This window comes from Acipenser ruthenus, chromosome 18, assembly GCF_902713425.1.
Source record: "Acipenser ruthenus chromosome 18, fAciRut3.2 maternal haplotype, whole genome shotgun sequence".
NCBI classification, from domain to species: Eukaryota; Metazoa; Chordata; class Actinopteri; order Acipenseriformes; family Acipenseridae; genus Acipenser; species Acipenser ruthenus.
Genome location: NC_081206.1, coordinates 30,736,067 through 30,760,855, shown reverse-complemented (window position 1 = coordinate 30,760,855; position 24,789 = coordinate 30,736,067). Strand labels below are relative to the sequence as shown.

The following is a 24,789-nucleotide window of genomic DNA, read 5'->3' as shown; positions in this document are numbered from 1 at the left end:
TGTTCTAATTACTGGTATATTTTAAATCTATTTGTGTAGACAAACATAAAACAATAGTTTTATTTGTTTTTTTCAAAAAAAAGGGTTAAAATAGAACACTTCATGAAGAATTGCACAAGTCTATTTTCCAGTATTAGAATATCTAAAGGTTATGTATATTTTTTAGTACAGTTCAGGAGTGTTCAGTCGAATAGGGCCGAGGTATATAAGCCTTCTTGACAGTGTCAGCTAGCCTGAATATCTGGGAGAATGCTTCCCTGAGAAGGGATCCCAGGCAGTGGAGCCTGGGTTATGAAAGTCAGACTCGGGTTGTTATCCTGAATCAGAGACCTGAAAAACAAATGATATTTTACTGTCAATCCACACGCAACTTTGTTGACTTCAAAGCCTACCTTCGAGCGTTTTAAGGAGAATAGGCTTCAAACACATAAGCAGTGCTACCTGAGATGAGAAGGTTACAATCTCCTTACCCAGGATCTTCTTTGTCTTTAATGCTTCTTTCAGTTGGTGCTGATAAAGACAGGTCTCGTGCTGGTTTCCTAAAAAAAAAAAAAAATACTGTGTATTATGCCGCTGAGACACGGCAGATGACATTTTTATATGATGGCACATTGATAGGGTGTTTTGGCGTTTGGAGTCAGTACAGTATCTAGAAGTAAGGTTTCGGGGTACAGAAACTATGTAAATTCTAGATTAACAGGATACCTTGTTTTGAGTCCGTTCATTTTAGCAAAGACTACCCGCAGTACTTTCTCTTTCTGCTCCCACGTCAGTTCAGAAATGTCCACCCTGTTGCTCTGCACGTTTGCCCTGCAAAAAATATAAATGCAAACGCTTATTGAACAAAACACAACTCAAACTACGGAGTAATAAAAACATTATAAAAAATAAAAACAAAATAATGCTAAAACATCTGAATATAACCACATATAAAGTAATAACATGAATTATGTTATAATTTGCGTGCTTGACCATTTCAATATCAATCACATTTAAATATGCTTGTATCTTTTACACCCAGACCAGGAAAAACCAAGAAGCTGCTGTTGAGTATCTCCTGTTTATCAGTATAGTAAATTTGTTTGAATGTAAAAACAAAACAAAAAAACAACTGATGACAACAGATAAGACCCCCTTTGGATACGTTTAGGCCATTTCAGGCTATACTATGCTAATTGAGCTCTAGCCTAACCGGTTATGTGCTTAAGGAGTCGTCTTGTTCTGCAACAGTGAATGCTAACTGAAACCAAAACATACCAGTTCTCTGCTTCCCTCAGGTCTTGGTACACGTTGTTAGTGCTGTGTTCATTCTTGGTGAAAGTCCTGATTTTAGGATGCTCTTCTTTTCCTGCATAAGCCTCCTGCATCTTCCTCTGATAGGCTACCTGGGCTGCCTGCTTGTATTGTGCCCTGCTGCTTCTGACCTCCTGCTTTGCATGGTCCAGTGCCTCCAGAAAGAACCGCTCCACCTCTGTACGTTGGTCCACAATGTTTTTCGCCAGTTTCTTCACCCTGTTCATCTCCCGGTCCTTCATGTCAAGGAGTTTCTGGAGTTTGTCAATCTCCACTTTACCAGCCTTCGTCGAGATGAGGGCCTTCTGCAGCGTCATGTTCGTCTCGGCTTCAAACTCACAGGCCATGTGGCCCAGGCCCTGCTCCAGACACGTCACTTTCCTCTGCAGCTCCACAACCTCTTTTTTCAGCTGTACCACTTGAGAGACTTTCTCCTCAACAAGCAGCTCGCTGGTTACCTTGAAAGACACAACACTGTCAAGCCTGCAGCTCGAAACGCAGTGCACAGGTTTTGTTTGTATACTTTTGTTTTTCAGTCACAGGAAGGTTTTTATTCCAAAGTTTGTATTTTTAAGGTTTTTCTTTGTTTTTTCAGTTTCACAAATGCATGCTTTCTAGGCATTATGGTAATAGTAATAATTACTGCTTTCCAAAATGTGGCTTTTTTGATTACAGTTTGACATTAAGGAGTTCGGAGTAGAGGTTATAATGGTTCCTGACTCCTCTCTGCAGCAAGACAGGAGGCAGCAGCTTGCACATTCACGTTTATGTATTGGGTTGTCTGTCCTCTATGATTATAGAAACCTCATCACTTTTCAAATGTGCATTGGATTACCAAGGAGTAGTACGGATGACGAAGAGCGCACTTCTTTCCTTTTTTCTTTTTCTTTGCCCTCTTTACTGCTTCAAGGTATTCTGCAGTGGTGCAAAGCAATGCAATCATGGAGGAGGACGGATAAACCAATCAAAACAGTGAACTCACTGCCTGGCTGCACAGAGGTACGACTGCCATGTGAAACTGGGAGCACAGGAATACCATGACAACACCAGACAATTAATAATTGTCGTGCTCTTTGCACTTTTAAGTTAAAATCTTTGCATCATTCTGTTATTTCCATGAGTAGATGTACCTGTTTCTGTATAAGGTCACTGTTTTCCTCTGCTAGTTTCACTGTCATTTTCTTCAGTTCCTCTGCTTCTTTCATGTGGTAGCTCAGTGCTTCATTAAGTCTGACGTTCTCCTTGAAGACAGAGCGAGCAGCATCATCCAGCTGGCTGTGTAGGATGGAACAGGAATGCGAACTCTGATTTACTGTGCGAATCTGGCAAAGTTTCACTACTCCTGAGACTGAAACAATCATCTTTTTTTTATTTTGTATTTATTTGTTTCTTTTAACAATGTAATTTCGAGCTAAAAAAAAAAAGTCTATACCAAAAAATATATTTAAAAGTAGTGGTAAATGATTTCGGTCATTCTCTGTATATAAGAGTATAATAGAAGCAAAAAACTTCTCCAATATATTCCCTAATTCCCTATTTCTACTGACATTGCACTTGGTTCAGTATAATTCACTTTCCACAATCCATTTTAGGACAATTCCTGTGTTACTATAGAACAGAAGGTTGTACCAGTCCTGAGGTTAGTGTTATCCCTCTACTGGCGAGCCCAAATAAATGAAAACCAGGATTCAATCTGATCAGAGATGCAATACTTTAGGGTCATGCTCTATATGCTAACATGCCACTGTAAACACTAGGGGGCTCTTTAGCACAGCCGATCTGTCTGAAATGTTGTGTATAGTGTATGAACGAGGACAGGCCTGAGGAGTACAGGTGACGTATCTGCAGCCAAACCAATTTAGTTCAGATAATAAGATACTTTATACTTATAAATAAGGGGTTTAAAAATGTGTTCCTGTTTCTTTAAATTATATTTAGAACATGTAATTTCACAGAAGAAAGAAACTTACACAATAGCTTCATTGTGGGCTCTCTCAGCCAGCTGTGCTATTTTCTTTTCTGCCTCTTTCTCCAGCCGAAGCTATGAAAATAAATAAAAAAACAAAACCGTGCTTAAAATCCGTCCTCATGTACACTCTCTATTATTATAGATTAATATTGTTTACTTCAGAAAAACCTACGCAAATGCATGTAATACTCTATTTCCAGCTTGCCTGACTCACACTCGGTTACATGCATACAAATATCAACTTTGACATAGCAACATCTTGGGGCTTTCATGATGGGAGCTTGTCAGCAGAAGCTTACGTAAATAAATCCAGATCCTAAATGTTTAACATCTCTTGTTTAATTGTCATTTTAAGAGATGTAGTCAGTTTGAGTTTTTCTTACTTTTTCTCCAAAGAACTTGTGTTCCATTCTTGCCACGATTTCCTTGTGTTCCTTCTTTGCAATGTATAAATTCTCTTTTATCTGCAGATATAATGAAGACATTATCACTAAGAGTAGGTTCAAAGTCTAAAAGGACCAGTACTGTTTAAAAAGACTGGTTAAGAAAACCCAAAGCAACGAGCAACAAAGCAACTCAAGATTCCAACCGATGTCAACTGAATGGTGTTGTTAAACTGTTACATTGCCTTACATGGCATGAGGGTATCTGCTCACTGAACCTTAAAGATGCTTCAGACAGCTTTGCCTTTTCATTCCCTGACAGGCGAGCACTTAGAAAAGTATGTATGAATGTCTTCATATTGCAAACTAACTATATTTCAGTATTTCCATTAATATGTTACTGATGACATGCGACATACTGAAAATTGCCTCAAACCCACTTGGTTTGAAGGTCCAGCACCTGGCCTGCTGGAGGAGGTAGACCTCCCCCCACCCCATAACAGATGGTACCAATGGGTAGCTACAAGGGTGGAACTGGGGGAGACAGAAGGATGTGAATGAATCAAACAGTAAAGGGGTAAGTTACAGTCTGCTTATATTGCTCCGATAGGCCAGATTTGGGTGGTGTAATGTGTGCAGAGGACAGTCCTTCCTCCTGAAGCTAAGATTTTAAACTTCATTTCACACATGGGTATAATCCTTTGTGTTCGAATGATTTTTCAGTGTTGTTTGTGCTTGTTTATGTGTTGTTTTGCCCACAGGAACAGGGCCTGCGAGCAGAACTCACGTCCTCAAGCTCCTTCTCCATCTGAGCCTTTTTCTTCCGGAACTCCTTGATGGTCTTCATCTCGCTCTGGACCATTCGCAACTCATTCGACTTTTTCTTGAACTTCTCATCCAGTTCATTCAGCTGTTGTGTGTAATCGCTGACCTAAAGCAAAAAAAAAAAAATGTACTCATCTCAACTCAGTAGTAATAAATACAGTGAAAAACATATACAGTTAGTAATTGGGAGCTTTTCAATTACAGTCCTCTCTCTTTACTTGGCTATCTGACGTATATATTCTGTTAACTTTGGGTGAAAGGCCCACACAGCACTCCCAGCTCCAACTTGCCGTGCAGGATTTGAACCACGCTGTGTGACTCACCCTGTACTCCAACCACCAGTGCTTTTTCAAGAGATAATTATCTCAACATATTAATGTTCTGTTGTTGTCGCCTAAAATCTGAATTATAAACTATGAACAAATCCCTCAGAAGAGTACCACTTACATTTGGTAGAAAACAAGGAAATATTTTTATATAAATAATCACTCCACCCTGGTAATAATACTGGCATTTCAAGCTAAACATTTTGCACATTTCAACACAGTGTTAATTATAATTAAGGTAATTAAGATGTAATGTAGTTAGGAGCTTATCTCATGTATCAGAGATGTGAGATTTAGCTCATCCTTGTCTTGGAACAAACCTGGTGAATCACCCCTATCTGCCAACAGATTTAATTGAGCTAGCCCATTTTATTTGCTTAATTAAACAGGGAACTTTCCTACAACATTTAGTGGTTAAGATACGTACATACAATAACATACAATTTGAAATCTTAATCATAAAAAACGTGCAGAATTATAATGCAAGAGCGTTTAAAACATTCTGTATAGGTCTTTACATGTATAATGAACCTTACATTTCCACATTCTGGTCTACAAGCCAAAAGAGCAAAACACAATATTTAATAGGACTTCAGTATTTCCAATAATTCTTTCTGTCTTCTAAAGGTTTGTATAGTATAATCCCTGTGGAGAATCTTTCAAAGTTATATTTTGGTCTTACTTTTGTATTGAACTCAGTATTTTTACCTGACATGCTATATGGGAATAATTATTTAATTTGTGTGTGTGTGTGTGTGTGTGTGTTTTGTTTTGTTTTGTTTTACACTTTCAAACCATTCATACATCTTTAAAATAGATCACTTATCTTCTCTTACGTTTGTACAACTAGAAAGTGTGTTTATTGGATTTTTTTGTTCTCCTATCTATGTCCTGTCGCTCCCTATGGAAGTTTTGCTTGCATGTGTTGGACGGCTTTGAAGCTGGCAAGTTTATTCACCATCACTTCCCCCTACTGATTCTTTGATGGTGATATTTTCCATTACTGATGTCACTGATCGCCAATTTGTTTTATCGCCACTGCCTGAAATAGAACATGGAATAGGCAATGGCACTATTTATATTTTTTCAGGTCAAGCCACAACAATACTTTCCAGAGTGAACGGAACAGGGGCCAGTGGGATAGGGCCAGCATCTTCTTAATGGCAATGTTTTAAGTTGGTCCAGACCAATCTTTATTTTCCTGTGTAACAAGGCTGTTTTTACCATGATGAAGCAATAGAACACAGTGGAAAGCAGCTGGTCACCAGAGCTCTTGATCCACAAATGTAAGGTTTGCATGTCCTGGTGATTGTCCAACTGGGTCATTATATCAGTGATACAAATGATTGAGAATTGTGCTAATTGATTATATATATATTATATATATATATATATATATATATATATATATATATTAGCTCAAAGAGCCAGCTGCCCTATATATATATATATATATATATATATATATATATATATATATATATATATATACACACACACACACACATACACAAAATGTTTTGCTCAAAAGAGCCAACTTCCCAACGTTTCAGTATGTTTAACATGCCTTTGTCAAAGGGAAAGTGTGTTTGAAAGCAAACAGTGTAGGTACTTCTAGGCTTTTGATGCCCTGGTAACTACACCTACTTATTTCTGTTTAAATCTATTAATGTGTTTGTGATGTCATTTAATACAGTTAAGTTTTCAGACATCATGGTATTGAGTCTATGTGTCCATTTATTGACCTTTATTCTTCTGTATTGAACATTATCTAATTTTATTTCTTCTAAAAATACAAATTGTATATATGTACATTATGTATATTATCACAGCAATGGTGATTTTCTGTTGCAAAGCAGTGCCTTGTTCCAAAAATGCTGATCAAACATGCCAAAACAGAATGATATACAGCACACTCTAGTAATTCAGAAGAGAAAATCATACAAACACAATGTTGTGCAATAAGGGGGGGCATTGCAGTATATGCCAAAATGAGTTCACATGTTTCAGGTTCATACCGGTCGAAATTATGTGTATTTAGTCACAGATTAGGGTAATTTTTGTGTAATTGAAATATGTACTATTTTTTTTTTTTTTACTTGAAAATGTATGTAATTAAAAAATACTATATACACTTTGGCTAACACTATGTTTCTTCAATAACTTCATTGATAGATGAAATGGTAGCCGTATCAGTCCAGAGAGGACAGACAAAGAGAAGGAGATGTGATACCTTTTATTAGACTAATTAAACAATAATGAATCACAAGCTTTCAAGACCTCCAAGGATAAAGTGGGAAACAGAAATATATATATATATATATATATTAAAACAAAAGAAAGTCTGTTTGGGCTTACGCTCGCTTCTCAAATCAATCCTACCAACCTTGATTTATAGATTGAAGTCCAAAAGACCAATTGGTCGCACACTCATATATATATATTAAAGATTACATGTATTTTTTCAGCCCTAAATGTTAATTAAGACCTCTTCACCGAAAGCCATCACATAAACATTTCAGCCTAAATTAAACCCAAGGTGCGTTAAGTAAGTGAGCGTCTCAGAGTGAGAATTGCTCCGCTCACTCGGATCTCTGATGACACCTGCTCTGTAGCGCTCCGAGCTGCTCAGGAGGAGCGGAACTAAGCATGTGGTTAAGCGGGTTCTTTCATCGAGTTGCTCTGAGCGGCTCACTTATTTAACTCACCCGGTGAGTTCAGTAAAGACTCTGCAACTTACCAGCTCCTCCTTCTCTTCTCTTGCCTGCCTTTTGAGATCTCTCAACTGTTGCTGCAATTTTGCAATCTGAAAGAATATTTCAGAAAACATGTACAAATAACCAATTAATGGAGTCAGTACCATGAAGAAGTGCCTGCAAACCATAGTAGTTTGCAAGATGTCATCATTTTATTTCACTCATAGCAGCATGGCACAGCGATATCACTGCTTGGTACAAATATATGCTGTTCTGTTTATATGTGCTTGTATACTCCATTTGTCCAGCTATATATTAGTTAACTGTTTATAGAAAGCAGGATTTCAACCAATCGTGATTGAATCATATATACAATGTCAATGGTATGTGAATGGTCGGTCAACTGTAATTAAAAGTACATTAGTATCAGTTTAATTCTACTGCAGTTCGGACAAGACACACAGTCATCATCTTATATTAAAAGGCAATCAATTATACTAAGTAAGCTTGTCTGAATGATGAAAGATTTTGCTTGTCTTTACAGGAACATGGCTAATCTTTTGCAGTTTCAGGGATTCCTTATTACTAACAAAGTGTTTATTATATATTGTGAAAGCGAAAAAAATACATTAAGTTTACAATATACACCGTGACTCTCGAAAGCCTTGAAATTTTATGTAATGTTTCTATTTTTATACTTTATTATAATCTGCCACTTAATACCTGCGAATTTACTGAATATTTTACTTAAAAGAACCCATAATTTAACACAGCTCAAATTCCTGTCCCTTTAGTTAATAAATATGAATTCAGTGCTTATATGCTTGGTGTGCTCTATAAGCGTCTAGCAGAAGATCACTAAAGGAATGCTTCAGAAGAAAAGGGTTATCGGTCTGAGAGTTGGATGAAATGGCAGCTTGTAGACGACTGCACCATTGCATTAAAGAACTCTCGTTTTCTGCTCTTCTACAAGAGCACAATGGAGTGAGGAAGCTGTCTGAACCGTCCATCCAGGAAGGGAGGAACACAACGCACCTTATACCAATAGCATGCCAATATTAAAACAACAGGTTACACTGGATTGCAACCTGGTGATCAGCTACTTGGACCAAGGGCGAAATGGATTTTGTCTTGAGTCAGGGCAGAACGTCTGAAGACTTTCAGGTTTTCTCTCCTCTTCTTCGACTTACCTGTTCGTCTTTTTCAGCCTCCTTCTTCTTCAAAAAGGCAATGATCTCCACAGTGTCCTTCTCCACCCGGTACTGCTGGCTGGTGAGCTCCTCGTTGGCTCTGGCCAGCTTCCTCGCAGCCTCCCTGTATTCCACTCTGGACTGTTCCGTTATATCAAGCCTGGCCTCCCAAAGGGCAGCATTTGCCTTTGCTTTCTCAGCATCGGACTCCTCTGCAATTTTAGACTCTGGCTTCCCCCCTTTCTTTCCTTTGCTGCAGAGAGAACAGAAAATATGAGTTTACTGAACAGAACTCCCACCCACCAGCATTACAGTACAGAGGTCTTTTGAAAGTTTGCCCTGTGGGCACATGCCATTTAAAAGTGTGCATTACAATGCCTACATGCTTTAAAATTGTGGATTGCAATGTCTAAATACTCCTGTTAGGCTGCACCTGGTATTCTTGTCAGTGCCTCTGGTAGTGTCAGTGACAGCAAGGACCTCTCCATGAATGCTAAACTATTTAATAGAAGTAGGCAAATCCTAAACATAACATTTAATGAGAAATCCAAAATAGCAAGTCTGCCTAACCCCTTCGTACCGTCTGCCTTCCAGCCATCTTGCCTTCAACCACTAAGAAATATACCCAAGTATTTTAAGTACCAAAAGCGTTACTTACAAATACAAAACAATGCATGCAACATGCACACCGTAAAACTTCAAGAGACATGCGATTATTTGAGGTTTTACGGTAGTTTATTAGCGTAAACCAAGGGAATCTTCATATATTTATGACATTGCTGCTAATTAAATAAACAAAACGTGTTACCCTTACCCTTTCTTTCCCTTCTTCCCTTTCTTCTTAGGCATTGTAAATGTTGGCTTTAATAAGCAATGCAAAAAAAAAAAGAAGTATTTTCAGCAGAGCTCAACAGTTCCCCGCGCTGTGTGTGTTCACCTGCATTGAGGTTGACGCCATGGAAACAGCTTCTTGCAGCTCAAAACGGCGCTGCTGTTGCCTGGGAGACAAACATCAAACATTGGCGCGCAGAAGACGTGTGACGTTTCCCCGCAACAACCGAGTACGTTCTACTCAAGGACTGAATCCGTGACGTCATACAGAGGCTGCGCTGGCTGCCGGTAGATTGAATTCGTAGTGAAATTGCAGTGAGAGTAATTTAAATGTTTTTTTTACTTACCTTCCGTTTTCCATAAATTACAAATTACCCCCAGACATATACAAAGTTCAGGTGTGCTGGGGTTATTTATTTATACAACCTGACATTGCCTTAAATTAATTTGTTATTAGTCTAAAGTTAGAACGACGCTTAATATTTGTGGACTGTTGCTTTTTAACGTTGATTACTAATGACGTAATTAAAGTTACTGTGAAGCAGGCTATACTGCATTTCAATTGTATTATTTATCTATTTATTTATTGTTTATTTATTTGTTAAAACACTGCTAAAGCTGAAGTGCGTTGTCGTTTGTTCTATTTTTTCTTTCATTTAATTTAATTGTATTACCCTATTGAAGACTATTAACTTTAGGGAAGAAAAATCAAGAACTTAAAGGAGTTCTAACAGTAAGGTGAGTTTCAGAGCTATTTGTTTCTTTTGTCATTTACTGGCTGGAGGGAGGTGAAGGTTGTTGTTGAGCACCACCCGGAGATGTGACTTGTTCCCTTGAAATATCCAATTTAAAATAAAATGTGTGTAGTTTTTTAGTTCAGCTATTGAACTCAAGAACAGCTTTTTCAGTCGCTGACGAATAATTTGGTACCGTGAAAACCACCTTAACAAAAAAACCCAAACCAACACAATAACCATAATATTCAAATATCACCCCCGCCTCTGTAAACCCGAACTCTTAATTCCACAGTCAGGAATATCTAGGCCCACTGTTCTGATTATAAAAGACCATCATGTGTTGATTTTTGCATGTTCCTTGTGTAAAGTGAAACTGACTAATTAACGTATACAACAGTCCTGCGATTTCTATATTTTAAAACAGTAAATGTTAACCCAGAATCCCTTGGATTGACTGAGGCAGTGGTAGCTGTTTTGCCCAGGGAGTTAACATTGTGCAGCAGTGCGTTAGAAACACAAGGACTGAGCTCTTGCTGTGCTGCACGATGTGACCTCCTCTCTTCAACATTGTTGTGTGGGTACAGGCAGGGCACCGTAATAAACAAACAGGTATACCAGTAGTGACTGGGCTGCCCTGTGTAAGTAAACTACCGTGAAATCGGCTATAAGAACGAAGTTCAAGCTTAAAAGGAACCGACTTTCTCCACTTCAGCTATGCATTACATAAGTCATGCAAAAAAAAAGTTGACTTGACAGTTGTAGCAAATATAGGTTCCAGTATAGTTGGGGTTTATTCATATTTCTGAAGTGCTGCCGTTTCACTGGGCACGCAGTTTCAGAAACACGTACAAGCAACATTGTAATAAATATGATCAAAAAGCTTTTTGGAAGCTGGTGAAAGGACATTCCATGAAAAAAAACCGAGAGAAAATGTTAGGGTGTAACTACTGTATACTTAAGCTTGTAGTGTGTAGTTCTGGCAACATATACACAGTTCAACAACTAAATTTAAAACTAATTGCTATGACAGAAAAACTAAAATAACACACTATTTATTTAAACTGTGATTATCATTGTCATTATAATGTCACATTTTGGGCTGTGTAATGGAAATTCTGGGCAGGACACCCACAATCTATTTTCTGAGGGTACTTAAGTTGAAGTTAATAACGAAATAAAGTACTATGACTGGGCAGGTTGTCTTCTGCTGAAAAAAGCTTTGCAAACAAACTGATTTGTGGATCTGACTATATGGTCTCCAAATATTTATTTGAAGGCGCACAGATTTAAATAAATAAATAAATAAATAAATAAATAAAATAAAATCCCTGTACTTTTGAAAAGTAAAATTTCATAAGCCTTTTTTTTTGTAAAAACGATTTCATAGGAAAGAGCCAGTATATTATATACCGGAAGGGCCTGTTTTGTCTTGGCTTGCATTTGACCAGTTTATGTTATAGATAATGTTATTTAAGCAGATCTAGGATTAGAATTTTTTTTTTTAACTCAAGTAAACCAATCCTCATGTAATTTATGTGATACATGTATATTATCTAAAGGTATAATTTACCGTGCATTTTAATTTTACTGTGCAACGTTACAACATATTTCCGCAGTCATTTGAAACAATTACCTGCTAACACAGTGCAGAGGCATCACTCCTACTTATGGCTTAGCTAAATTATAAACTCTGTAGTTTGTTTGCTGTTGTTCAACTTAAGCGTGAATTGATTGTCGCAATAATAAGTGGCTTTCTACTTTAAATAAGATTTCAGTAAAACAAAGTGTGCCTGTGTTAAGAGACCAGCCAGGGATTTAGGAATTCAAATGTAAAATCCCTGCTACTAGTATCTGGGACATAGCCAGCAGTCTAATAGCCAAACACTGTGTACAAAACAGTGTGAACTAACAACAGTGCAAGATTGTCTTTAATTCGGTGAGGGAAGAGCAGTATCTGTCTTACATATTTATAGAAGGTTCAGATGTTATACAGTATAAGGTTTGGATATTGCCCACAGGCTTGAGCAGAGTAGGGCATACAGTCGTTGCAAAATTGATCTACTGTAAAAATTAAGAGGTTCTTTTGTTGGCAAACAGATTTTCTGCTGGTACATTAAAACAATGAGAAATAGCTGCAGCTGATTGTGTGCTTTCCAGCTAGTATCCCTATGAATCTGTTCTTCTGAGGCTTTAGATGTGGCCTGCAATACGATTGCAGAAGATCATTTAAAGCATTTTGAAAATTGTACTTTTGTTCCTTTTTTTTAAATTTGATTATCTGTTGACTATCAAACCTGGTTGCACTTCTGCAAAGGGTCTTTTTGTATTTATTTTTTTTTTAATCGCTGAAATCGCATATGCTGCTGCATGCGTGCAGAACACGTTTTCTTTTCTTTTTTTTCTCATGGTATACCACAAGATTTAAAAAAACAAACATTTGATACCTTATTTTTAGTACAAATTACAGTGTAGGAACACAGTGCTGGAAAGTGAAGTGTTCTGGGACTGAAATTGCGTGAGTGGAGAGAGACCGTGCCAGGCTCCTCCTTCGCTGTCCTTTCATTTCACCCCTGTGGGAGCCATTCGAAACCCATTCCCTTTGCCCCAGGTCAGTGTCCTATTGAGCAGAGACTGACAGATAAGATGGTCAACGTGATTATTGATGACTCTGTGATTACGGTATGCCCCCTCTGTCTAACATGTATTTCTGACCCGGTTGATCCTACTTGTTGGTAATAGATGACCAACTCTCTACAGTAGCCCTCAATTTACTACTCAAGTGTGCTTTATTTCCTTCCTAAATAAAAATACAAGTTGTGTTTCTTAGGACGCCAATGTAAATAAATGAGAAATCCTGCAGTTGGTATAAAGGTGCATTTAGGGTATTCTTGCCAGTCTGTTTAGAAGTAAGCTTTCTGCTCATGGCTTGCAATTGCAACGCTGCATATATTGCTGATAAAAAAAATATATATATATATATATATATATATATATATATATATATATATAGCTGTGAATTCCAAATATTCCCCCCTGAATCTAAAAGTACATTTTAAGCGCTTCCATTTCTAATGTACCGTGGAGTGTATAAATCATGTTCATTTTGGTCTAAGTTATTACTGGTGTAAAGTGCATTTTCTGCAGTGGGTGCAAAATAAGTGACATATTTTGCATCTTCTCTGTCTCCTGCACACAAACTGTAGATAAAGCATTTATTATTATTATTATTATTATTATTATTATTATTATTATTATTATTATTATTCTTAAAGTCAAGTGATCCTGTACCGGCAGAAAAAAAATAAATAATGATTAGATTTTAACTTCTACTTTAGACCGTACTCTACATGTTTTTATCATTTTGTGGTGTGTTTTATTCATCTACCACAGGGTCATGTTGTTAATTAGACAATGTCTAGGTTGCTTTATTAATGAAGAAGAAAAAATAAGTTTAAATCACATAAAATACATGGTGTGTTTTAAGACTTTAATTTGCAGTTACTGTATAAAGTAACTTCAGGCGTATATCAAGTAGTCATCTATTCTTAATTAGCCAGATCCCTGACATCACTGCCATTTTAGGAAATTGGATAGATTTAAGTAATTTGAACTTTGCAAGTTTGAGCCAAGACACTTGTAGCACTAACAATTCTAAACAGACTTTAAAAAGCATGGAACCCTGTAAGTTTGAATTAAGTACACCCATAAACTTTATTTTAAGTCCCAAGCTTTGTCCACTGCAAGCCAACTGTTTTGATGTCCCAATATAAATTTGTTTTAGGGGGCTTTTTGCATCCAGCATGCCCACTTAAGTTGGAAAGTACTAAATTATTGCCAGTTCCAACATCTGAAAAAGCATCTAGCTGTAGGCAGGTATTTGATATCCAGCTCTTTCGTAAGATCAATGGTTGGCTTAACAAAAAAAAGGGATGGAACTAAAGGGGATTGGTTGATTGCTTGGGTTGCTGTGGCAGTTTGCCAAGCCCTTATGTCTTTATATACAGTAAACGGATGACAAGACAAGTGTGCTTTATTACCACTCTCTCTCTCTCTCTCTCTCTCTCTCTGCCCTTCTCTCTCTCTCTTTCTCTCTCTCATTCTAGGCTGGTGTCGTGAATAAAATCCAGGCAGAACTTTCTGTTTCCATCAGCAATCTAAAGATAATCCGCAGTAGAATCTCTGAAGATGATGCTGCCGAGGTCCATCCTGCTCGTGACGTTGCTCTGCTCCCTGGCTGGACCTCTCCTGGCTGAAGTCGGATTCCTGACCCATGATTTTTCGACCAGCTTGGAAAACATCCTTCCAACCATGACCCGACCAGTGAACATCAGCCGCAGCTTCTATGGCATCATGTTCGACGCAGGGAGCACAGGGACCCGAATCCACATCTACAAGTTCATTCAAAAAGCTCCAGGTACTGTCCGTTCTCTGTAAATGTCAGGCAGTGTCCTTCATGTACAGTTGGTCTGGAAGGCTACAGTTAGCCCATTCAGAAATCCACCCACGTCATGTGGTTAAGTAGCTTTTTTTTTTTTTTTTTTTTTTTTTTTAAATATAATTCAGTCTCTTCAAAGCTACAGTATACAGCCTAATGCTGCAGAGGTACAGTGTGGCTTCAGAAAAACTTATTTTATTTCAATTTCAGTTCCTTCTGCTTACTGTTCTTGTCTCTGTTCCAGTGTTGAGCAATTTTATATGAAATTGTAATGATGTCACTGTCTCAAGCCAGGGATACACAATTACGTTTATTACTCTTTTTTTTATAGTAATGATTGAAATTACAAGCAATTTTATAGGGTGTGTAGGGTACAGTACAAGATAATAAAATGTAAGTACAGAATTGTATTAAATATTTGTATTTTGTAGAGAAAATCTAAATCATTAGTGTTGTGCTGTATAGTAGTTTTTAAATATGTGATGCAAATTTGTAGATATTCTGGGTTTTTTAGTTTAATACCCTGGAAAGCAAGAAATATATGAAGATGCTGAATCACATGCACATTACACAGTTAAAAACAGTTCACGGGGATATCAGCTATGGGAGGGAGTCGTTCTTTGTCATATTTAGTTATTTTTTCTTTTTGTTTTAAAGCTGAACTTCCCCTTTTGGACAATGAGATTTTCCATTCTGTGAAACCAGGGCTGTCAGCCTATGCAGACGCTCCAGAGATGGTATAATGATCTATTTTCCATTGCTTTGCAATTACTGGTGTTCTAAAATAAAGTAAATACCAAATATATGCATGTTGATTTGAAATGTTTCTTTTAAATATTATTTCGCCGTTATGTATGTAGAAATTCAGTCCTGAATTACCAGCAAGAAGATGCCAGTAATTTGCATGTACATGGTTTACATGCATTTCTGATCTGAAAACACTACAAATCTGCTTTCAACTGCAGTTGTTATTTCTGTTCATAATAAGGAAAAACACTTTCCTCTTTTGTATGCAGATGCAAGACATTTAAATCCTTGTCAATGCCTGGGACCTTTTTTTTTTTTCTCTCTTAGTTTCATTATAAGTTTTACTGGTTGTTGTTCCTGTCTGGGTGTTGTTTTTTTCTTGCTTATTTCAGATTGGTTACAGTGCATTTATTTTATTGTTTTTCAGGGTGGAGATACAGTGAGACAGCTGTTGAAGATTGCAAAACACTCAGTGCCTAAAAAACAGTGGAAGACGACCCCAGTGGTTTTAAAGGCTACAGCAGGACTCCGGCTACTTCCAAATGAGAAGGCACAGGCTCTGCTTGAAGAGGTACTTTATAATATGGTCATTTTTATAGGAAATAGAAAAATAGGGTCTAGATGCCAGAAGCAAGCATCTGTCTCTTTCTGAACATAAAGTATCGATCAACCACCAAGTACTTGCTACTGTTGTAAAAACCTCTAGCAACTTTAACTATAGAACCGGCTGTGCATGCTTTGAAGCAGGCTGATCTATTTTAAATACATTGCTGTCAGCCTTGCCGCTAGAAGGTTGTCAGCCCTTTATCTAACAGAAGAGATCGTCCTGGTGCAATGACTATTTCTCATGACTAATGTATTTTTGTATGTATTGTGCTTTGTGTGTAACCCTCAAGCTGAGGTTCAGGATAGGCTCTTAGTTAGCATGTGGTTAGGTTAGGGGTTTCAGACTGGGGTTTGGCAGCCTGTGTTTTTGAAGTCTTTATATTTCTTCCGGTTTAGAATGAAAAGCATCACACACACTCTACATGAACACCACATATCTGTGATTAGTGGGAAGTACAGTAGTTCTTCTGTGTTTTATTTTAACCATTAACACATGCCTTTATTTCCAGGTTCAGGAGGTCTTTGAAGAATCACCATTTCTTGTACCAAACAACAGCGTTAGTATAATGGATGGAACAAATGAAGGTAAGGGAAGATTAGACCAGGTAAAGCTGATAGCTGGATGTTACTGAGTGGTGAGGCAGCAATGTAGGAGTTCCTAAGGGAAACGTGAAGAATCATTTTAGCATATCTTTCCGATTACAATCTTTAGGATATAATAACCTGTTATTACTTTATGTAGTCACCAACCCAGTTTGTGAGCACTTCCACCCACAATTGCTGTAAAATGTACTTCCACACCTCTCATTTTAAGTCATTGTGTATTCCTGCAGGGTTAGATGTGTAATACTGCTGTCATTTTATAAGTCCCAGACGTGCACTCATAGTCAGTGTGAACTAATTGGATGGGTTTTTTATGTTGTGTGTGGGTTTTTTATTTATTTATTTATTTAAGTCATTTTAAAAGTAATTTCCTTAAGGCAGAATGACAGACTGACATTGATCACTTATTAATAATAATAATAATAATAATAATAATAATAATAATAATAATAATAATAATAATAATAGTGGTGTCTGAAATATGGTTCTGCCAATGTCCTTTAGCTCCACTCAATACAGCAGTCCTGGAAACATAATTATATATATATATATATATATATATATATATATAATTTTTTTTTTTTTTAAGAAACTGTTTAATTAGCCTTAATGCTAAAAAAGAAAAGGAAATAACAATCCAGAGAGACAGGTTTGCACAGGGCAGGATACCACAACAGAACATTGATGCAGAATGCTAGGAAACACGGCAGGCACAAGTCTTTACACTGCCAAAGCAAGCGCCAGATAACCGAGCCGCTGCTAACATTTTAACACCTCATGAAATTCCCTTGAAGTGTCTTATACAAAATTACATTCATGGCAGCATGTCGCAATTCGTGCTCAGGAAATAACAGTTTGTCTATTTTTTAATCAAATATAGCAGAAATGTGAGATTTTTACAAATTGTCGTAAGAAAATTGTGCCAAAGGAAAGAGCAGCTTCTTGATTTGATTTTTTTTTTTTTAAATTTTTTTTTTTCTTTTTAGGAATTTTAGCTTGGGTAACCGTAAACTTCTTAACAGGTAAAGTACTGACAATTTTGTAGCATGTTGCATAGTTGTAGCATGTATTTATTGAGATTACACTGCATGCATCTTAGTCTTGAACTGTCAATTTCTGTACATCTGACTAATAGAAGGCAGGAAATAATGAGACTCTCGGTATATAGCAGTGTGGGCCTTTACAGCTTTTAATGCGAGACACACCCTGCCCCTTGTGTACAGCTCATTTACAATTTTACAGTTTGCGTGGCTTGCAGGTAAGTTTCCTCTCTTCAGCTGCTACCTATGCAAATTTGAAACACAAAGCAAACGTTGCACCAAAATATTGATTTATTGGAAGAAACCCATTTGAACAGGTACGGTGCATCATTCTTAAGAGACCGGTATTTCCTTTCAGGTCATCTTTACCTTAAAAGCTACAGGACTGTTGGAACCTTGGACTTGGGTGGAGGTTCAACTCAGATCACGTTTCTGCCAAAAACAAAGGTGAGAATCACATTTAAACTCTAGTGAGTGATTGTATATCTGGCTTTTTAAAAAAAAAAAAAAAAAAAAAAAATGCTTTTTTTTACATTTTATTTTAGAAAACCCTTCTATCAGCCCCCCAGGATTACATTGCAAAATTTGAGATGTTTAACACAACTTACCAACTGTACACTCACAGGTAAGTGTACCGAATTACTCGGGCTTGTAGTTGTGCTGTACTGGTAGGTGAATTACTGTAACTTGAATGTGGTTGAATACACTGTACAAAACACTAAATATCAGATGGCTTTTACATTATTGTGTACATTCTTTACAGCTTATTGGTCTGTTGTATTATTAGCATTTAATGCACAAGGTTCCCGAGTGGGTTTATTGCATATGTTTGTATCTTGAATAGTGTGTTTGCCTTCATGGGGCAAGTGACACTTTGGAGGGTTTAGTGAATTTCCCACCAAGAGTAGCCAGCAGTGTGTGTTAAACTGCTTTGATTTTGTAACCCTATCAATGAATACAGCTCTCCTGAGAAGTGGTGTGGATAATGCTGTTGTTTTTACCATATGTACAGGGAAGTTTTTATATTGTCTTTGTTTGTCATTATATTTTATTGGCATATTACTTGACTCTTTTGAAAGGATTATAAAGGACGCTGCGTTTTATTTTATTTATTTTATTTTTTTTCAGCTACCTGGGTTGTGGATTGTATGCTGCTAGACTGGCAACTCTTGGGGCACTTGGAAATCACGGTAATGTACATTACACGTTAAAACCCCCTGTTAAATCAATGTGTTTTCTTGCGTTTCTGGTTTTTGAAATGCTAGTTGTTAAGTGATTCAGTCCATCCCACACTGTTAGTCTCTCTGTGTCCCAAAAAAAACTCAATTTTCTTTCTCTCTCTCTCTCTCTCTCTCTCTCTCTCTCTCTAGCACAAAATAAAGTATACACAAGCACATGTTTTCCAAAGAGGTTTAAAGATGATTGGACTTTTGGTGGAATAACATACAAAGTTAGCGGGAATCCGGAAGGTAAGTGAAACTTTGATAATACTAAATGCTGTACATGGACGCTTCTTCAGGCTGAGCTGTTGAAGAGAAATATATAAATTCAATAAACATGTTTTGCTCAAGACAGTTTGGAATTATCTATCTTAGCTTAAACCTTTTAAAGGTGGTGATGTTACTAACTGTATATTAAACTGCAATGAAAATGTCAGTCAGCGTCTAAAATAACACGGTAGCTTGCACCACAATCAAGTGTACTGAGAGCTCTGGGCTATTTACTGTGTGATTATTTTTTAGGCAATCCCTGGTTTCAGTTTTACCACTCCCAGTCATGTGGTATAAATAGAAGCCCCGAGGGGTATGTAGAATTCTTTGCTGGTGTAACCGTTTTTAATGTACTTGGACATGTGCCCTTCATGTGACCTTCACCAGGGCAGGGCAATCTGTAGTTTGGGGGCTTTTTTTTTGTAAAATCTACATAAATGTATATTTTGTTAATGAAACCTGTATATAGGAGAAAGGAAGGTATGCATTCATCATTTAGAAATGAACAAACACATCTTTTTTTTTTTTTTTTCTAAATGGATTGTCATTACAATAACTTACAAGGATAAAAGGGGTGGGGGGCAAGGCACTGTTTTCTTTAGGGGAGTTCTTCACTTACATTTCCCTTCTGTTCTAGGCTATACAGGATACAAACACTGCTACCAGGAAGTAGTGAAAGTGGTCAAGGGAACTGTCCATCAGCCAATGGAGGTGAAGGCCAGCTCTTCCTTCTATGCCTTCTCATACTACTTCGACCGAGCTGTTGAATCAGGACTGATCGGTGAGTCACACAAAAGAGCTTAACATTAAACGAAGCCCTCTTTAAACCTGTGATTACCAGTCGGCTCTCGAAATAAACCCACAGACTTTCAGAGAGGTTATTTAAAACTGCTGACACGCTTGGTCTGGGGAGAAATCAAAGGTGTTATTTTCATATTGTTTGTAATTTCAATATACAGCCTGTCTCTGCAACGCTGTTCAAAGACGCGGCATGTCTTGGTACTTTTATTGTTTTATATTTCGCATGAATATTTGTTCTTTTTAGGCAACCAAAATAATCCAAATAAGTACAATGCATCATCTGGTTATGAATCAGGATAACGTTTGGCAGCATTAAAAGCATTCTTCAAAGCTTATGTTTTGTAATATCCTGTGATCTTACTCTTCTCTTGCAGACGGACAGAAAGGGGGTATTATAGAAGTACGAGACTTTAAAAAGAAAGCCAAAGAAGGTAAGGTTCTGGATTTGCAAACTCAAATCAGGTAGGCTCCTGGCCTCCACATTCCCCTGGCCTGCCTTAACAGTGATTTGTGTCCTAGAAGCAAGCAAACCATGGCGATGCCCAAGCATGTCAGCGGTTTTGTGTGGGCTTTCATTGCAATGCATTGGGATCAGATGATTAAGCAGTTAGGCAGATTTTCTGGTATTAAGCCTGTAGATGAATTGGCCTTAAAATAAACCACAATGTTCTAGTTGTTATGCCTTGGTGCATTAGCAGGTCCTTAGGGAGATAGTTTCAGTTTGTTTGTGTAGCTTGTCAACTACCAAATTGCTGATGATTAAGAGGTGAGAGACAGGCTTTCGGGTGTCTTTTATTGGGACCTGGACTAGATAGATACAGTACAGGTACCAATAAGGTTATTATTATTATTTATTATTTGTTTATTTAGCAGACGCCTTTATCCAAGGCGACTTACAGAGACTAGGGTGTGTGAACTATGCGTCAGCTGCAGAGTCACTTACAATTACGTCTCACCCGAAAGACGGAGCACAAGGAGGTTAAGTGACTTGCTCAGGGTCACACAATGAGTCAGTGGCTGAGCCGGGATTTGAACCGGGGACCTCCTGGTTATAAGCCCTTTTCTTTAACCACTGGACCACACAGCCTCCTTATGAAGGGCATAACCAGTAAGAGCAGAGCTCCACCAGGGTCAGGAAAGTAGAGAACAGCCTCTGATCTATGCTGTCTGTTTCCAGTGTAGCAGGATAGAATTCAGGGCACCTGGCTGCTAATTGGCAGGCAGATTGCTTCATTGGCACAGTGCCAAGTACTGTACATGTGCTTTTGGCACTGTCTTTGCTGTACTGTGTTGTATGTGTAGAACCTGTATGCAATGTATGATGATTTGTGTAAGATGTAGTCTGTACTCTAACTTTTAGCAATTTAGTTTGTCTGTTTTTCATTAAAAATAAAGTAACCGTATCTGCCAAGGAGCCAGGGTCTCAATTAAAATTTCTATTATTAGTGCTTCATGGGCTGGTTTTATAGACGATTAGCACTAATCTTGGACTACTTTGCTTAGGGTAAGGTAGTTCAAGATTGTTGCTAATCAAGGTATTTGAAACAAGCCTTTATGACGATGTTGTTGTTGTTGTTGTTGTTGTTGTTGGTGTTTTTTTTTTTTTTTTGTCTTCATGTTACTTTTAAATCAGCCATGAGAAGTTAAACCTTATACCAACTGTTATCCTCCCTGCTTTAGTGTGCAATAAAATGACAAAGTACCGTCCAATAAGTCCATACCTGTGTATGGATATGACTTACATCACTGCCTTACTGAAGGATGGATTTGGATTCAAGGAGAGCACAGTTTTAAAGGTAAGCAGTCCTAGAAGCATTGGTAGCTGTACAAGAAAAAGAAGATAAGACTTGAAGCAGTTTGAGCTGTTTAATGCTTTTTGTTAGGATTTGTATTACTTCATCCAGAACACTAAACCATATATATAATAATAATAATTAATGTACTAAAAAAAAAAAAGAATGAAGGCATTGAAAAAAAAATCTTACGGAGATGTTTTATCTAGTTACCTTTTTATTAGTACGCTTTGGGGATTTTAAGTTCACATGCAGCAGAATATGTTAGTCCTTTCTTGTAAGTGTGTTTTATTGTGAAGACACAGCGAGTATGCTAGGGACCAGGTTGAGCCCTTGCATTTTAAAGCATCCCATTAACTCCTTTTATGTCTTTACAAAATAATAGCACCATCTAGTGGATATATAAAAGTATGTTCCATGTATCTAAAAATGAATAAAGGCTTGGAAAGTGCAGTTTATATGTTATGAAAATGTATAAGGCGGCATTTCTGCTCTTGTTCACAGCTGACCAAAAAGGTGAATAACGTTGAGACAAGCTGGGCTTTGGGAGCCGCTTTCCACCTGCTGCAGTCACTGAAGATGCCCTGAAGGCAGAACGCAAAGACAGTGGCTTACAGATATGGACCATTCCAGCCGGCATGACCAACTTTGAATAACAAAAATAAAAGCCCAGGTCTATTCAACACTGCCATACGTGGTTTTATGTTGACTGGTTAATTTAACCATTAGGGTTGAAAGAAAGACTTGCATTGCATGGCAGTTTGAGCCATTTCGTGTTTTACTATGTGCTTAATTAGACACAGCCTCTTGATTTTAAAGATGGTCACTGTAAAATCTGGAATTCATCAAACTTCTGTGCAAAGGGCTTGTTATTCACATCCTTGTTTCTTGTAATATCAATTTGGTTTTTAACATCTGTATGTATTTTTTGTATTTTTTAACCCATAAATATCAAGCAAAAGCGTCTTTATATGTGCAACCGTTTACATTTAACTTTCTATAGAGCAAAAGCGCTGTCTTAATTACAAACGTGCAGGGATATTTTCTTGTCTAGGGGAGCATAATTTAGGAAAGCTAAGACCCTTTGCAAATCCATAACTGACCATGTTGAATTCCAAACTAGCTTGTTCGATAGTTTTTCTCAATTGGGAACGAATTTATTGCTTTTATTGCACAAAACACTTTAATTACTGTAAGTGAGATCGCTGTGATCACTTGTTAAGTGATTATCAGCTCTACAGATTACATTTTTATTGGTGAGGCTATATAAATGCCACTACAGCTCAGGGTGCTGAAAAAAACCACGCTCAGGACAAGTGCAGTACCAGCCACTGAAGGGTCAGCTTTAATATTAGACACAGCCATAGACTTCTATTTGTAGCAGAACTTTAGCAAATTATTACATAGTATTTATAGCAGCTTGGCCACATTGGCTGTCATACAGTCAACTGCCTGGTGATGGTTTGCCAGGGACAGCTTGCTGAATATGCAAACCGTTTACAGTGCATTGCTAATGGCATCCATTGTCTGTGTTTGCAATGGTTAAACACGCCCTACCGTTCAATTTTACAAACCTATTTGAACCCTTTGACTGTTATTGGAGTAGGTCATGCAGTAAGGGTTGACTCCCAGAAATGATGCACAGCGTGCAAAAAGGGATTACATTCAATTGTTAAGGTGTTTAACTAGTGCTGTGGACATCATTTTACATCATGCTAAAAAAATCAAAAAATGTGATTGTCCACAAAAGCATGGTGCTATAATAATAATATTAACTTAAAACAGAACATACATGGATATCATAAGAAGCAAATATGCAACCAGGAGAAGGACACAGAGCTGGCACTTAAGTGACTTGCTTTAAGCACATACGACTCCTTGCACAGCTCATATTTATTATATATAAGTAGGTGCAACCCAGTTTTAAAGCTTGTTCACGGTTTACGTACAGAATTTGGAAAAGTAGGACCGATGGCAAGCTTCCATGTTTTTATTTTCTTTGACAGCCAAGATAAAGAGGCATTTTAAAAATGTTAATCGTTTTAATATTTTATGTATTTAAATAATAATACTACTATTTTATCCTGAAACCTTATTGAACTGGATCGATGAATTCTTGCTTTTTTGCTGTTAAGGGGACAATGTATTTCAATTGTGCTTTGTGTTTGTTCCAAATAAAATTGTAAACTTTTACATTTTTACAAACTGTACTAAAAAACAGTGCTCTTATTATTCATTGATATATGAATTAACCAGTACAGGTGCCTCTGTTTTGTTTTAATGTCTTTGTGTTAGGAACAAGCAGGTACGTTTCTTTATTGATAATGGCAATGATGTGGAAATGCTGTTGATTCTCAGTAATACAAAGCTGTTTCACTTGTAATTTATATATATTTTTTCTCTGTTATTAAAATACTTAAGATTTTTATGAATTGTGTCTTGCTTGTTTGTAACATCAATTCATTGTTCGTCCAGTCTGTCATTGGATTTGAATAAATGCAAGACATATTCCAATATGAGCTCCACTTAAACGATCCCTCCCCAGTGCTGAATATCAATATTACTCGGTGCTAGAACACCCACTGCTTGTTGTATAAAGGACACTGTAATTATTGCTAGTGAGTCAAGAAAATATTTGTTTTATGAAAAATGCAAACAAGAATGTAAAGGGATACTAATGCTTTAAAATAAATTATAATTTTTGTAGATATTATACATTATTTTCATTTTGAGTTGGGTGAAGCCCATTTATCCTGCCACAGCACTGTAGTTTAATGCCATGTTTCCATCTCCACCATGAAGCAAGGCTGTAGACCTCAATCCAGTATCAAATTAGGGCTACCACCGATTTACAGCTGCAATCTACAAACCAATATGTAACAGGCCAGTACCCAGTATGTATCACTGGGTCTTAGTTTCACAGGTTTGCCATTAATTCGACTTCCTCAAATATTTCACTATAAATAACTCGGCTATACAGTCTACAGAAGCGTTTTTTTAAACCTGCCTCCCGCTTCCTTCACA

The 24,789-nt window shown here is 37.2% G+C and overlaps 2 protein-coding genes across 5 annotated transcripts; one reads left to right on the top strand and one right to left on the bottom strand.

Annotated features, from left to right (window-relative positions):
- Positions 1–49: 49 nt before the first annotated feature.
- On the bottom strand, positions 50–9,748 carry LOC117421211 (basal body-orientation factor 1-like). Of its 2 annotated transcripts, none has more exons than XM_058991988.1 (11): positions 9,620–9,748; positions 8,683–8,935; positions 7,537–7,602; positions 4,433–4,576; positions 3,646–3,726; positions 3,264–3,334; positions 2,424–2,568; positions 1,258–1,751; positions 706–810; positions 471–539; positions 50–330 (listed from the first exon to the last, which is right to left on the bottom strand). In XM_058991988.1, exons 1-11 carry the CDS (start codon positions 9,700–9,702, stop codon positions 225–227), a joined length of 1,617 nt encoding a protein of 538 aa, XP_058847971.1. In that variant the 5' UTR covers positions 9,703–9,748; the 3' UTR covers positions 50–224. The 2 variants fall into 2 exon arrangements, with proteins under 2 accessions (XP_058847971.1, XP_033891217.3); XM_034035326.3 differs by having other exon boundaries at positions 9,497–9,711.
- Positions 9,749–9,782: 34 nt separating this feature from the next.
- Positions 9,783–24,197, top strand: LOC117422041 (ectonucleoside triphosphate diphosphohydrolase 5-like). 3 transcript variants are annotated; one of them, XM_058991989.1, is made up of 14 exons: positions 9,783–9,801; positions 14,354–14,664; positions 15,343–15,422; positions 15,860–16,003; positions 16,548–16,623; positions 17,628–17,663; positions 18,040–18,128; positions 18,227–18,306; positions 18,810–18,871; positions 19,052–19,150; positions 19,809–19,952; positions 20,347–20,403; positions 21,653–21,768; positions 22,270–24,197. In XM_058991989.1, exons 2-14 carry the CDS (start codon positions 14,436–14,438, stop codon positions 22,351–22,353), a joined length of 1,296 nt encoding a protein of 431 aa, XP_058847972.1. In that variant the 5' UTR covers positions 9,783–9,801; positions 14,354–14,435; the 3' UTR covers positions 22,354–24,197. The 3 variants fall into 3 exon arrangements, with proteins under 3 accessions (XP_058847972.1, XP_034761235.2, XP_034761233.2); XM_034905342.2 differs by lacking the exon at positions 9,783–9,801 and adding an exon at positions 9,896–10,251; XM_034905344.2 differs by lacking the exons at positions 9,783–9,801; positions 17,628–17,663 and adding an exon at positions 9,895–10,251.
- Positions 24,198–24,789: the final 592 nt, after the last annotated feature.